The sequence below is a fragment of the Rana temporaria genome, chromosome 4 (assembly GCF_905171775.1).
Source record: "Rana temporaria chromosome 4, aRanTem1.1, whole genome shotgun sequence".
Classification (NCBI taxonomy): Eukaryota; Metazoa; Chordata; class Amphibia; order Anura; family Ranidae; genus Rana; species Rana temporaria.
Window position 1 is genome coordinate 391,753,388 of NC_053492.1, and position 15,996 is coordinate 391,769,383.

General features: G+C 36.6%; 1 protein-coding gene across 8 annotated transcripts in view; it reads left to right on the top strand.

The window, feature by feature from the left end:
• The window catches only part of BCL11A (BAF chromatin remodeling complex subunit BCL11A), a 180,930-nt gene extending 165,385 nt beyond the window's left edge, over window positions 1-15,545 (top strand). For 5 of the 8 annotated variants that reach the window (XM_040351136.1, XM_040351137.1, XM_040351130.1 and 2 more), the window contains exon 3: window positions 8,838-11,407. In XM_040351136.1, the coding sequence (XP_040207070.1) occupies window positions 8,838-10,852 (2,015 nt within the window). In that variant the 3' untranslated portion in view covers window positions 10,853-11,407. Of the gene's footprint in view, window positions 1-8,837; window positions 11,408-14,821 lie in introns of those variants that run through there. The other 3 variants (XM_040351133.1, XM_040351132.1, XM_040351138.1) reach the window with 3 other exon arrangements.
• The last annotated feature ends 451 nt before the right edge of the window (window positions 15,546-15,996 follow it).

Here is a 15,996-nt window from a genome sequence, read left to right on the forward strand (position 1 = left end):
TATTTTCATCAGATAATACTTCATATTATACTACCTATTTATTTAAAATAGAAAATAAAAACAATATAAAATATTTGATTTTAACTTTCATCCTTTTTCTGCATCTGGATTCTGTATATGGAGGTTTTTCAATTAATGTATTATTTTTTTATATATTGGTTGAACTCGATCTGCTTGCACTTTTTTTCAACCTAACTATGTAAACCATTGTTTTTTTTTTATAATAGTTGCTCTCACACATGCAATTTGTTTTTGAGGATGTCTGGCCAGGATGAAAAGTTCACAATGATCAATAAAGTTTTGAGTGATATCCTTGCTTGCTGTGTCATTAACACATGCTTGACTGAACAAGTCATTTTATTTATTAACTTAACTTTAATGCATCCATTGACCCGCTCTTGCCATCAGCTGGGTCACACACTCATCCTCACAGCACTCCATGTAAAAATACGGCCTTTCATTATACAGCAATGCTAGCCCTGTTTTATGGGAGAAATTTAAAAGCATGATTCTACCATTTGCTTTATGTTTAGAAATAGTTGCAGCTCAATCCAAATTAAAGCGTTTGCATTTTATTTATTTATCTTATTTTTGTACTGTGGCTTAATAGATTTGGTAGATCATGTCTGAACAAAATCATGTAATTTAGTTCTTAACTAAGCATATAACTGGGTATGCAAATGGACCAGAGGTTCAAAATATTCACCTTTGGTTGATGGACCCCTGGTAATTCAGTACAGACATTCTGTCAACCAATATTTGTTTTTCTGGTGATTAAAGGAAACCTTTATATATGTTAGGCCTCGTACACACGACCGCGAAACTCGACGGGCGAAACACATCGTTTTGCTCGTCGAGTTCCTTGTGAAGCCGTCGAGAAACTCAACAAGCCAATTTTCTCCATTCCCGTCAAGTAAATAGAGAACATGCTCTCTTTTTGGCTCGTCGAGTTTCTCGACAGTTTCCTCGACGAAAATGTACACACGACCAGTTTCCTCGGCAAAAAAATATCTCCCAGCAAGTTTCTTGCTGGTTTTTGCAGAGAAACTCGGTCGTGTGTACGAGGCCTAACAGTCACAAGGTAAATGGAATGTAGGGCGCTCTCGATAACATGACTGGCCAGAGATGGTAGTCCGCAGTGTAGGCAAGGTGCAGATCGGGCAGACAGATATTTTGGAAGACAAGAAGGAAGCAATCTCTGGTAAGGGTAAACAAACAGAAGGCACTTCTAACTGCAGTAAACACAAGACTTTATTGGCAAAGAAATAAACACACTTACTAGAGATAAAAAGTAAACCGGTTCATCATAGCAAATGGGTAGTCCTGCAGTAAGAGGTCCCGAGGATGTCCAGGTCACAGCACAATTGGATGGATCCCAGCCGACCAGCAGTGGGGAGCCGCAAGGGGAGACACCAGGAAGGACAGCCGTTCTGCTGGGATCAGATCAGCGTGGAACGCAGGTACCAGGATGGCACGTCAAAGAGGGGTGGCCGAGACCAGTGTAGAACGCAGGTACCCGGATGTGACGTCAAAGGGGGCAGGGCACATTTCGGAGCATGAGTATTGGCTCCTTCTTCATTGGCATAAATACCTGGAAGTGAGGAGTATTGATATTTTTAAAAGACTGTTGGACGTGCATCTTAAAGCATTCAGGCATATGGGAAATAATTATTGACACTGACACACGTTGAATTGGATGGACTATTGTCCTTATTCAACCTTACCTACTATGCAACTATGTAACCTCTTACCACTGGACTACCTATTTGCTATAATGAGCCTGTTTACTTTTTATCTCTAGGAAGTGTGTTTTTATGTCTTGAGCAATAAAGTCTCGTGTTTACTGCACTTACAAGCACCTTTTGTTTGTTTCCCCCATGACAGTCATCCAGTGAAGTAAAATTCTTGACTTAGCTCTGTTCAGCGGTTAGGAGCTAGGGACACAAACAGTACTTCCAGGTAGATAGAGAGGTAGGGCAGGTGCTTGGGGATTGGCTCAGCACTGTCACATGTTCCTACTGCAACGGCTGTAACCTACACTGGACAGCCTTTGTTTGAATAAAGCTACAGTGGAGTTAAGGAAAGGTATGCACTAAAAGGTATGCACTAGAGGGGCCTTAGAGCGATCCTGTTGCTTTGCTCTGCATGGATGCATGCATAAACATGGACCTGCCCTTTTGACTATATGAATGCATGGAGGGTGTGCAGTATAAGTCCCAGTAGAGTAATCTTTGCAAGTGACTGTGGTATTGATTCTAGGAATTTTATTAGCGATATTACTGTATATTGAAGATTTTTCCATAGGAAAAAAGTAAACTTCATTAGATATAAGTAAACTTTATGGACCTCCGTTTATTCCATTTATTTCCGTTCAATTGTTATTATGTTATACATTTATCTCAAGAAGAAGTTTAGGTTATTTCATGTATTAGTGTCATCTTTTTCTCATGAATTAAAATGATTTCCGATGACTGACATTTCCAAGTCTGAGCTGTGCTATTATGATCATTAGTTAAATCTACTCCAGTAAAATACATGTATCTGTTAAAACCTTTGATACAAATAGGATTCTTAGCAAGGCTTTAAAGCTTTTACTGAGAATTACAAGGGTTGTGTCACTCTAACACATTTTTGAAAACATTTCATCTCAGTTGACCCCCAGATTTTTGTAGATGTTTGGTAAGATAATAAAAAAATGGTTTCTGAGGTTTAAATAAAGATTTTTTTTCTTCAAAGCAAATGAACATTTTGCACTCCAGCAAATCAGTAGAAACATAATTTTACCACATAGATCAATCCTGATCTTTAGGCAGCTGAAGATTGCCTGAATAAAGTCATTCAGATTATTATGGCAAGTAGCACATTTATTGATGGTGTGAGGTTGAGGAATGCGAGTAGGCCTCCCGTTCTCCGTATACAGTGTCCTGGTAAAAAACAGGGAGCCTATAAAACAGCAATGCGTTATTTGCTGTGAGATGGCTGGTTATAATTACCATTTTCCAAGACGGTCTTCTGCTCTTATGCAAGAATTTAGGTTAACAGTTCTTTTCATTGACGTTATTAAAGTATAACCAAAATGTTTTGTTTTTTTTAAGTTTTGGATAGGGAGGTGAGGGATTAGAGTCCCTTTCAGGCTTTTATTGATGTTTGTTTCCTTGTTAGCAAGTTCACACCATCTAATTTTCCTGATCCCCAATGCCACTGGGAATGGAAACAAGGGTACAGCCACAATTTTAAGCTACTTCTAAAAGAGGAAGCTTTCAATGGGAGCACTTGTTCCTGTGACAACTATCTAAGGACTTGTTTAAATAAGCATGGCCCTCTGAAGACCGATTTGTGGTGGAAAGTGTCAACTAGTATTGTTTTTATCCTTGTATGTTAAGGGGGAGCTCTTAGGAGCAGTAAAAAGCATTTTTTTTTTAAAAAATGTATGCTCCCCAACGGCAAGTGTAATTTACTTCCTGTTGGGTTTACAGGACAGGAAGCGAAGAGATATATTCCTAATTGGATATGGATGGAAAATAACTAACAGTAGTTTTAACTTTCCCCTGTTCTATTGAAAATGGAAACAAGTTGGACTTTAAATATATTTCAATATATTGCTTGACTGTTGTTACATGATGCATACAAAATCTCTAAGCTATAATAATAATCAGGAGCTGGCTATTATGATTTCTTGATATTAATGAATAGTTAAAGGGAAGTGTGGGATTTCAACAAAATAAAAATACAAACTCATCTCTTTGAATGAAGCATCAATCCTGTGCTTCAGCTGTCTCATGCCAGCTCTACACTGAGAGCCAACTCAGGTTCTTGGGTCCCTCTCACCGCTCTACAATCTTCCCCTCCAGCACTTACTGGAGTGCCAGACTGTAAGGAGGGCAGAAGTGGCTGGCTCAGGCTCTCAGCAGCATTCTAAGAGCCCAAACCAGCTGCCAGTCAGGCATCGAGGCAGATCTAGGCTCTGTGACGTTGGCCTGCTATCAGCTTAATTTGGGTAATGGGAGTGCAGAACCAAGTGCACTACTGTGACTCATAGGAGAAGTATGGCCAAAAGAGCTTAAAAAAAAAAAGCAGAGACCTAGGCATGCTATGTATTAAAAGAAGAGGACTATGTTTGGAAACATTTTTGAGTACATGTCTATCTCTTTTTTCTTGGTATCTAATGTGTTTATGAGCATGAATTTGAATGAAGGGTATAGATGACATCTTGTTCCACAGGGGCATATGGTAGGATCTCGTTTTCAAGTATGCATTTTTTTGGCAGCCAGGATACATATGTGCTTTAATTTCCTGAATGTTTTTTGAGGGCAGTGTTAGGGACTGCCTTGTTATTTGTGTGGAATAGGTTGGTGATTGTGTTTTTTTTTTTTTAAAGCACAAATGGTAGACATAAATGTATATGTTTGTTCCCAAAAAGTTTGAATGATAAAGCAGAACCACAGGAGGTTTAAATCTAATTTCTCTAAGTTACATTCAGAACATCTTTTGAGGAGAAAAGAGTTTCCACTTTGGTGTAGTATTAAAGGCATAATAAGCTCTATGGGTAATTTTATATTGCATTTCATGGCAGAATTCATTAATGATAGTCTTTAAAGTGGCAGTTCAGTCTTCTGCTAGGAGATCCAGGGTCAGATCAGCCTGTAAGTTTAGAAGATTGTCCCAAGCTTTTACATGAGAGATGTGTGGAGGATTAAGGCCCCGTTTCACATAGAAATGTGTAATTCCGCAATGTGTTTTATTTATGTGGGGTTGAAAAATGTATGTGAACTATTGTGGGAATTGAAAGGTGTTATTTAAAAACTTTAAGATGTAAGTGCTGCAAAACATATTTCTTTTTAATAGGAGGCAATAGTTCAAAGGCCCAGAGAAACCTTTGATACAGGAAGGGAGATAACACTTTCTATGGTCATGCACACACAAAGCATTATATGATGCAGGTTACAGTTTTGTCTTGGTTGGTTGAAAAAAGTATTTTTGTGTTTCTGTTGTTTCCCTGTTGGAGAGATTCTTTTTCACTTCTAGTCCCAGTGACAACTCTCCCACTGATGTAGGAAATTAGATGAGTTTACCAATCAACCCAGAGACAGCAATATATTTCTATATTATGGTGAGGACAAACAAGAGTGCTGGATCCCTAGGGACAATTGGAGTCTTAGTTGGTCAAGTAGATGTGAATCCACAGGCAGCTGTCTCATCTTACAAGAGCCACCAAGTTGGTTCTTCTAAAAGCTTTGGAGAATGGCAAAGGGGGAATGCATCAGTATACTTATTTGTACCCCAAAATTGTTATTATTTGTTGCACTCAGTAAAAAAAGTCCAACGTGTTTTGGGGCTTCAGAGGTCTGCCTTCATCAGTGCTGGATTTTGAAAGGGTCGGAATTTGGACTGAAAACATTAGTGTGGCACAAGGGCTAAAATCTGAGTCCAGATTCTAGCCCTTGTGCATTCCAACCCAGAGGAAGGGGTCAGACTTCTGAAACCCTGAAGCACATTGGTGATTTTACTGAATTCAGCAAATAATAACATTTAATCTGGACACATATAAGGACTCATTCTTTGCACTTCTTCGATCTAAGCAATACAATTTCAGAGGAGGTTTGACCCCTTTCCCCCTCCATTAAAAAAAAAAAAAAAGGGGTCCAGAGTTCCACTTAAATGCAAACCTAATTCAACAGATAGACTGCACAGTATTGCTCTAGGGTCAGTAATATTTTATTTGAAAATCTTGCTACTTTTCACATTTTACATTAGGCAAATGTTTAAAACCTAATTTCACTGTGTATGACCTAATCTTGTAAAGAGATTTATCCAAGAGCAGGATACACTTAATGAGATTAAAATGCATTGCAAAGTAAATTACAGGTCAGGTCAGAAGCATGCTTCATAGCTAAGCACCCCTCCACTGAAAATATGCTTTCATTTAAAACACCAGTATATATTTTTTTCTCTTGCTCAGAATTTGTGTATTTCAGCTGTAATAAATGACTTAGATCTATTCTAGTAAATATTAGATAGTGGGAGTTCTTTAATCACCACAAATGTATCGTAAATACACAAACACTCTTCTACCGGATCTCCAATAACAACGTCTAATTTTCTATATAACAATCAAAACGGAAATCCAGCCCCCAGGACAGGAAGTGAGAATGCGTGATGCAATAAAAGTCTGTCAGAGGTTCCAACCCTTGCCCACCCTAATAGAAAAATATTATTTGTAACAAACTGTAGGGTTACATCTTTGAAGGTTTCCCTTCATTTCTTTTTGCAGTTATTCAAAAGGAATGTGGTTAAAACTGAACTCCAGGCAAACAGTTACGTACAAAAATGAAATGCATGCAGGGGAGCTGTCTTATATGCCAAAGGATTTGTATTTCTGATCACCCAGTTCTGAGATTTACACAGGCCTGTTATACAGCAAAGCCCTGTCTGGCAGTGGAGGGAACCTGGTGTTTTTTCTGAAGTCATTTAACACTTATAAGTCTTGTCCCCCAGCCTGGATCGTATAGGAAAAGACTGGTCAGTAAAGGGAAGTTGCACACTGATGAGCTCATCTCTCTGTCCTCTTTGCTCTTTACTCATATCAGTATGTCCCTATAAATTATGACCAATACAGCGCAATTGACTGGCTGATTGTGTTGCTTTTCTTCCTTCCCATTTTAGCCCTGCTGTATAGGGGATTAACTAGAGGCAAATACTTAATAAATTTCAGGTATTTAAACTGCTTGCATTAAAAAAAAGATAAGAAATGTACTAATGTTTTGATAAATATTTTAAGCGTTTATATCTGCCCAGAGTTCACCTTTAAAAACTGCTTGCCACCCACCCACAGTAGATGTTCTGCAAGCGGGCGGCAGCTCCGTGCTGGGGGGGGGGGGGGATGTACCTGTACGTTTCGGCCTTTCTTTCAAAAAAAGAGTGTCAATTTTGAAAAAAAAAAAACACCATTTCTTTTTACTTTCTGCTATAATGCATATCCCCAAAAATATATCTACAAAAACAAATGTATTCATCAGTTCAGGCCGATATATATTTTTTAACATATTTTTGGTAAAAAAAAAATCGCAATAGGCATATATTGGTTGGTTTGCGCAAAAGTTATCGCGTTAATAAACTACGGGATCAATTTAGGGACTTTTATTTATTGTTTATTGTTTTTACTGGTAATGTCGGCAATCTGCGATTTTTTGCAGGACTGCAAAAATGCAGCGGGCAAAATGACACTTTTTGGGGATCAGTAACATTATGACATTGATCAGAGCTATAAAAATGCACTGATCAATGTAAAAATGACACAGGCAGGGAAGGGGTTAACACTAGGGGGCGATCAAGGGGTTGTATGTTCCCTCAGCGTGTGCTAACTGTAGGGGGATGGGCTTACTGAAACATGACAGTTTCACTGCTTCGATCACTGGGAGCGGTAGATCCCTGTCATGTCACTAGGCAGAACAGGGAAATGCCTTGTTTACATAGGCAGTTGCCTGTTCTGCCTTTCCTCACCGCGATCGCGGGCCGCCGCCGGACCCGCGGACACGCTTCCGCTGTGCTATCCTGCTTTTACGGAGAGCCATTCTGCCAACGTATATTGGCATTAGCCGGTTGGCAAGTTGGTAAATTCCAGTATATATACCCTAGTTAATTAATTAATATACACTTATTTGGATTTTTTTTTATTTCCAAAGATGTAGCAGAATGCACTTTGGTGTAAATTTATGAGATCATTTAATTTTTTTATTTTTTTTATTGAAAATGTTTTATAACAGAAGAAAATATTATTTTTTTTCAGTCTTTTGGTAATCAAATATCACCAAAGGAAACTATTTGTGTGAAAAAAATAATAAACATTTTATTTGTTACATTTGTTTTAACATTACAGTGTTGCATGACTGCACCTATTGTCAGTTAAAGCAGCGCAGTACTCAATAGCAAAAAAAAATAAAAAATGCTGTGGTCATGAAGGGGGTAAAACCTTCCAAAGCTTAAGTGGTTAAATCTTGTCATCATGGACACAAATCTAAAATGTATTTTCTTTGGGTTTATCACCATTTATCTGGACCGAAATTTGCGAAAATTATGTGATACATTTCTTTGTGTTTTGGCAGTAGACACTTTGCTTGCACACAACCAGGAGTTTTCCTTTTTACCCTAGACATCTTCCTGGCAGGCAATCTAACTCTGTCATTTTCCAAAAGTGCCACTTCCTAATGTCACATCAGTTTCAAGAGGAATACAAAAATGTGCACTGAATGTGTTTTGCATCAGGAGCCCTTGGGTAGTAGCCAATAATTTGAGTCAGCAAACCATATAGTTTTGTTTATGTCTTTAGTCTGACTAAACTGTGACAGTGTATTGCTAATGTCAAGTAAACTTCCGTCTTTAGAGGACCACTAAACTAAATACAACATTGCTTAAAATAAATGCTATTAATATTAGGTGCAAAATGAATAGAACAGTGAGTTCTTATGCATGGACAGTGTTAGGGATATTATAAATAATATCACCTTGAGTAACCTATTGTTGAGTAGAGGTTGATGAGAGATGGAGTAATAGTTTTTAATGGGATTACGAAAATCTCACCCACAACAATCGCAGCTTTTTTTCCCCATATATCACAAGTATTCATATTCTTCTAAATGTTTTAACTGTAACTATACTTTTTGAGCCAAAAATGTTTCTCGGTCATAATTTAGAATCAAAGTATATTTATACTAGTATATGCCCACAGTTTCATTGCTTCTGCTTATTCTTTTAGGAAAGTAGAATGTATAGTTATTGTTGTACTTTTGATGATTTGCTAACCGTTTAATAATTTATGTTCCCATTGTTCTGTTTTTCAGGCAAAGATGAGCCCAGCAGCTATACATGTACAACATGTAAACAGCCATTCTCCAGTGCATGGTTTCTCCTGCAACATGCACAGAACACTCATGGCTTCAGAATCTATCTGGAAAGTGACCATGGCAGTCCACTTACACCCCGGGTAGGCATTCCATCAGGACTGGGTGCAGAATGTCCCTCACAGCCTCCACTCCATGGAATTCATATTTCTGACAATAATCCCTTTAACTTATTGAGAATCCCTGGATCAGTATCAAGAGAGGCGTCTGGTCTTAATGAGGGTCGATTCCCACCAACTCCCCCACTATTTAGCCCACCACCAAGACATCACTTGGATCCTCATCGCATAGAACGCCTGGGTGCAGAAGAAATGGCTCTCGCTACACATCACCCGAGTGCCTTTGACAGGGTGCTGCGACTTAACCCCTTGGCTATGGAGCCACCAGCTATGGATTTTTCACGGAGGCTTAGAGAATTAGCTGGAAATACTTCTAGTTCCAGCCCGCCTTTGTCTCCAAATCGGCCCAGCCCTATGCAAAGGTTACTGCAGCCATTCCAATCCAACAGTAAACCACCATTTTTGGCAACTCCACCCCTTCCTCCTCTTCAGTCTGTACCTCCTCCTTCTCAGCCTACTTTGAAATCAAAGTCCTGTGAGTTTTGTGGAAAAACATTTAAATTTCAGAGCAATCTTGTAGTACACCGTAGAAGTCACACTGGAGAAAAACCTTATAAGTGCAACCTTTGTGACCATGCTTGTACACAAGCCAGCAAACTCAAGCGCCACATGAAAACACACATGCATAAATCGTCCCCAATGACAGTTAAATCAGACGATGGTTTGTCCACTGCCAGTTCTCCTGAGCCTGGAACCAGTGATTTAGTTGGCAGTGCAAGCAGTGCCCTCAAGTCTGTAGTAGCTAAGTTTAAAAGTGAAAATGACCCAAACCTGATTCCAGAGAATGGTGATGAGGAAGAGGAAGAGGAAGAAGAAGAAGAAGAGGAAGAGGAGGAAGAAGAGGAGGAGGAGGAGGATTTGACAGAAACAGATAGCCGGCCAGATTATAGTTTTGCCCTAAATCTAGAAGCTGCTCGTCACCATGAAAACAACTCTAGATCTGGCGAGGAAAGTCGATCTATGCCTGATGTCATGCAAGGTGTTGGCCTTGGTGCAATGCATCACTTTAGTGATACCTTTCATCAGGCATTGGTTGAAAAACATAAAAGAGGGCATTTATCTGAACCAGAAGCTCAAAGAGACACTTGTGATGAAGACTCAGTGGCTGGAGAATCAGATCGTATAGACGGTGGTACTGTAAATGGGAGGGGTTGTTCACCTGGTGAATCTGCCTCAGGAGGCTTGTCAAAAAAATTGCTTCTTCGTAGTCCGAGTTCTATGAGCCCTTTTTCTAAACGCATCAAACTTGAGAAGGAATTTGATCTCCCTGTTGCAGCTATGCCTAATACAGAAAATGTTTACTCCCAGTGGCTTGCTGGTTACGCCGCATCTAGGCAGCTAAAAGATCCATTCCTCAGTTTTGGAGACTCTAGACAATCGCCTTTTGCCTCTTCCTCAGAGCACTCATCTGAAAATGGTAGTTTACGTTTCTCTACACCTCCAGGAGAGATGGATGGGGGAATTTCAGGCCGTAGTGGCACAGGAAGTGGAGGAAGCACCCCCCATATTGGTGGTCCTGGAAGGCCCAGTTCTAAAGAGGGCAGGCGCAGTGATACTTGTGAGTACTGTGGAAAAATCTTCAAGAACTGTAGTAACCTCACTGTTCACAGGAGAAGCCACACTGGTGAACGTCCTTATAAGTGTGAGCTTTGCAACTACGCCTGCGCGCAGAGTAGCAAACTTACCCGGCACATGAAAACACATGGTCAGGTGGGAAAAGACGTTTACAAATGTGAAATTTGTCAGATGCCTTTTAGCGTGTACAGTACCCTGGAGAAACACATGAAAAAATGGCACAGTGATCGAGTCTTGAATAATGATATAAAAACTGAATAGAGGTATATCAATAAACCCCATGTAGATTTTTTTTTTCTAGACCCTTGTGATAAAAAAAATAAAAATAAAAATAATGAAACCCGAGGATACAAAAATGTGCTTAACACTAGCACACCAGATTTTTTTTTTTTTTTAAATAATTTCTTTTATATTTCGTTCTCACCGTTTGAATGCATGTTCTTTATTGGGGCAATACTATTGCATTTTACGCAAACTTTGAGCCTTTCTCTTGTGCAATAATTTACATGTTGTGTATGTTGTTTTTTTTTATTTTTTATTTTTTTAATAGAAGCATGTACGGTGTGTTTTATAGCTACTTTGTCCCTGAATTAGTTGCAAAGCAAACATTGCTGTTTCCAGTTCCGTTCTGACAAGTGACCATGCTGCGTACATTTTGCAATACATATCATGTACAGCTTTGTTTTTCAATGTGCAGAGGGAGCATCTCTACGACAAACCTCCAGGGACAGAAATTTTAGTGCTGCAAATGCTGGCAGAACCTCATTTCCTCATGCCAGGGGTTACCTGTAGCATTTAGAGAAATAAAGAAAAAAATAAAAGAAAAATTATAAATTAAAAAAATAAAAACGCCTTGGAAATTTGCTCTTTAACTTGGTTAAATCAAAACATATCTGAGTGCCTTCAGTCTATTTGAAACCATTTAAATGGTTCTTACCATGTTGAAATGACAGTGTAGCTTAATTCAACATGGATATGTGTAGGTCTCCATTGATCTAGTGTATAATTATAATATATTGTATTTCTTTTAACTGAGGCTACCTAAAATATGACCTAGTGAATTCTAGTTAATCATCATTCTTCCATTATATTTATTTAATGATATGTAAGCTAGTTGTTCTTGCCATCAGCTTTGAAGGAATTTGAGTCTCCTTTTTTCAATGTTACCTAACGTTTTTGTAATTAAACTTTAAATTAAAGCTAAACTAAAATATAATGGCAAGGAGTTTCGTTTTATTGACTCTTTGTAAGTACCTTGGAAAAAAGGAGAAATAAATTAGAGTAAATTATTATTAATATATGTGGTTGTCTGACTGACAATCATAAACTCAAATTCTGCACTGTATGGAAAGTTAGCTAATAAGTATATGCTATCAAGTGGCACAATAGAGATATGGACACAAAGTGGTACCTTTTTATTTGAAAAGAAACAGGCATATAAGCTAGATATAATGATGATTAACTATGAACTATTGAGGCTTGCCTTGAAAATACCCCGTTTAAGTAAATGGAAAAAAATAAGAAAAGAGAAACACAATTTAAAAATAAGATTGCTATATGACATTATATCTTCACTCCTGAACGTTTTTTTATCCTCACTCCTGAAATTCTTTGTTGTTTTATTTTTTTTGCTTTGCACTGTATTATCATCATTAAGGATACACAGATACATTGCTGCAATGTTTCAATATTAAGCTACTATCTGCCCCAACTGGTGTTCAAATAGCACTTGACTCTTCCAGAAAAAGGTGTACCTTTTTTTTTTCTTAATCAGAGGTACTGTGGTTGAGTATAAAGAATGCTCAGATACAATTAAATGCACTGTACGAATTTCCCTGTTTACAGACTTATACATAAGGGAAATATTGCAACTATTTAAAATATATATAAATATATAAAAAATGCTTGTGTGCACATAAATGTGCGTACAGACATATACACCTGCATAAACAGATATATATATATATATGCACACTTACATGTGTGCAAGTGTATATGTGTGTATATATATATATATATATATATATATATATATATATATATACATACATAAATATATATATATATATCTGCCAGTTATTTACTTGACTAACAGAAAACATGTAGGCAATGCTGTGAATGGAAACAGACCACCACAAGTACTTAAAACAAATGATTGCTTTGGCTTTTACATTACAGGGGTATTTTGGTGTACAAAAGCAGTTTTAATAAAAATGTGGATTTATTTTCATTTTGTTAAGAAAGCATCACTTTTGTTTAGGGTGACTGTATTTTAGGGCTTCATTGTTTAGTAGAAGACTTATTCATTGCAAATAAAATGGTAGAGGAATTTCTATGCCTTGGATATCTCCCGAATCCGATCCTTTCAGGTTGTATAAAAAAAAAAAATGTGCATTTTTTTGGGGGGAGGGAAAGTTCCTTATTATATATTACTTAAATATAAGGAAAATGCACACTCATGTTGATTCCTATGCTAAAACACATCTATTGTCTCTTTTTTTCCTGTATTTTTAGAATGGTATTTGAATTTAAATGTTTGGCTAGTGTAGGAACTATAGTATTTATATCGAAGCTTGTATTTTTAACAGTTGCTTGTTCTTTTTGAAAAGGTATCAAGGTACCTTTTTATGGTAGTGGAAAAAAACACAAGCTGCCACAATATATATATTTTTTATTTTGGCAGGATAATATAGTACAAACTATTTGTACATTTCAAAACAAGAAAATAAAAAAATAAAACAGGACATTGTACAGTAAAGAAGCCATATGATGGCTGGTTGGGAATATCAATTAAACTGTCATGCAGAGGAGCCGTCTTACAGAGGGCTGTACATATCTTTATTTTCTTCTTTTCTATGGCTGCCATACTGTATACAGTACCACAAGCTGATGGCATTGGTTTGTTCTATAGTGTGCTTTCTGTCCCTCTTTTTTCACCCTACATTCCAGCATCAAATTGTCATGTGCAGTAAAAGAAACACACATTTAAAATTTTATTTTCATTGCCAAAAAACAAAATGGTGCTTTATATTTAGATTGGAAATAAATCATATGCAAAGCATATTAAGGTAAAAGATCACTTAAAGTCAATACTTTTTTTTTTTTTTGTAAATGGCAATGCAGAATATTTTGTTATTGGCCTTTTCTATTCATGTAATTAAAGCTGTTTGTCGTAACTTGAAATTTTATCTTTTACTATGGGAGTCACTATTTATTATTGCATATGTGCTTTTGTTTAAAACTAGGGCACATATATTGGTCTTTTTTAAAAATTTCTTATTTTTTTATTTTATTTTAATGACCAAAGGTCATGCAAACCTGGCTTTTATTGTATTTGTTTCTGGTCTGTTAATTTCTATTGGATAAACCACTGTCTGTGTTTTTTTGGCAGTTGTCTGCATTATCCTGTTCATATACCCATTTTGTCCCTTTTATTGAAAAATAAAAAAAGAATAAACTACACAGCGTAAGCCTCTTGTGACCTTATTTGAAAACTTACATAATTGACATGGTTCAAATATCAGAAAAAAAAAAAATATTACAAACTCCTTATTTTATAGTACACATTTTGAAATCCAGCCTTAGATGCTAAAAAGTAAAACAAGCATTAACGCTATGTATAATGTCTTCTAGAATTCTGATATTAGATATTTATAACAATTGTGTATGGTTCTTAAAACAAATCTTTAATGTTAAGAATCATCTATAAAGATCACACATTGTTTGATTTAATCAAAATGAGAACTTTGTCAAGGTCTACAAAGATTTATTAAAGCAATTAACAACATTTTGAAGTAACAAGTCAGGCTGCAATACAAAACATAATGTAAATTAAGCATACAATACAATATGGGATACTATAAAGACCACCATCACATCAATCCGCATTTCACCAGCTTCACTTTTATGTTGGTTTCATATTTGTACAAACTATAAATCCAAAATTGTGTGTATGCATTACATTCAAATTTCAGTTCAAATCAGTTTTTGTTCCTCCTTCAAGCCCCCATATTTGTTATCCATTTTACAAACCATGCATGCATTACCATCTGTATGGCTTTTAGGCATATACTGTATATAGCATTTTGATTTTTTTTCTGGGCCTTTGTAAAAAAAAAAAAAAAATCTATTAAAAGAATGCATAATGGTTTGTAACCTTTTTATTCCCCTTGTCTTTATGGCAGTGCATTTTTATTTACTAAGAGTGTGATTTGTATCCCTTTTTTCTAGGGGGAAAATACAGCATCATTAAATCTAAGGACAGAACAATCAAATTTATATGGCAAGAAGTCTGAAAAGATATGCAAAAGTGTTAACAAATATGCATACCAGTATGGGCAGAAATAAATAACACCTAGTTTTGGAGGAGAAGAAGAAGAGAGAAGACCAACATGCTGATATGAACAGGCCAACCTATTGTAAATGAAAAAAAAAACCATCAACTAGACCTCTGCATTAAACATTTAGATGAATAATTTTGGCCACTACACTGGACAGGGATGCTTTAATGTACATTGCTTTCCTGTATCAACATGATGTAGACTCTATTGCTATATACCCATCCACTAATCGTGTTTCCAGGAATGATCTTTTATCAATGACTTAACGTAGGAGGTCACTGCTATAGAAAAGAATTTTAAGATGCTATTTCAGTCCCCGAAAGGCTTAAATTTGATCCCCAAAGGCACCTTATTAACTGATATGTACCATAAATGTTAACAAAATTCAATTAGATGCCTATTTTGTAGGAATAAAAAAGTGGTCAGAAGTATAAAATTACTATTTCAGCTTCCTTATAAGGAAAACCCCATTGAAAAAAAAAATCACTGGGTTAGGCAGTATTTTTGCCGCTCCTTTGTTTATTTATGACTCCTTGATACCCTTATTTAAGAGATAATATACAGTGCTGCCTCGGTAACTGGGGCTTTAAAAACTAGTCAACAAGAACATAACTTACAAATGACATGTTGTACTCTAAGCTCTAAAGGAAAAATAGTAATACAAAGTGTGACATTTTCTAACTGTGTGATAAATTAACGGTGTTATAAAAACCATGAACCATTGAGGCCTTTTCAAGTTTGTTAGAATTCTGCACCAGATTTATATGGCATCCATAATGTGTTCTTAAGCTGCTGTAAAATTCCATGCAAGCATGACCTAGTGTCCAGAGAAACTTTTATAAATATATTTCTATGTTGAAAAATGTCAAACTGGAAAAAAAAAAAAAAATGATGTGGTTATCATTAACTGTTTACTGTTAGATTTTCAAGGCCTACTTGTAAAAGTATTTTAGAAGCGAAACAGTGTCACAATAGAATCTTGTGGAGGCAAAATAATTTTGTTAAAAAATACTTTGTGTAAAACTGATGAAGACCATCATCAGTAAAGCAAGGATTTTTTTTCTG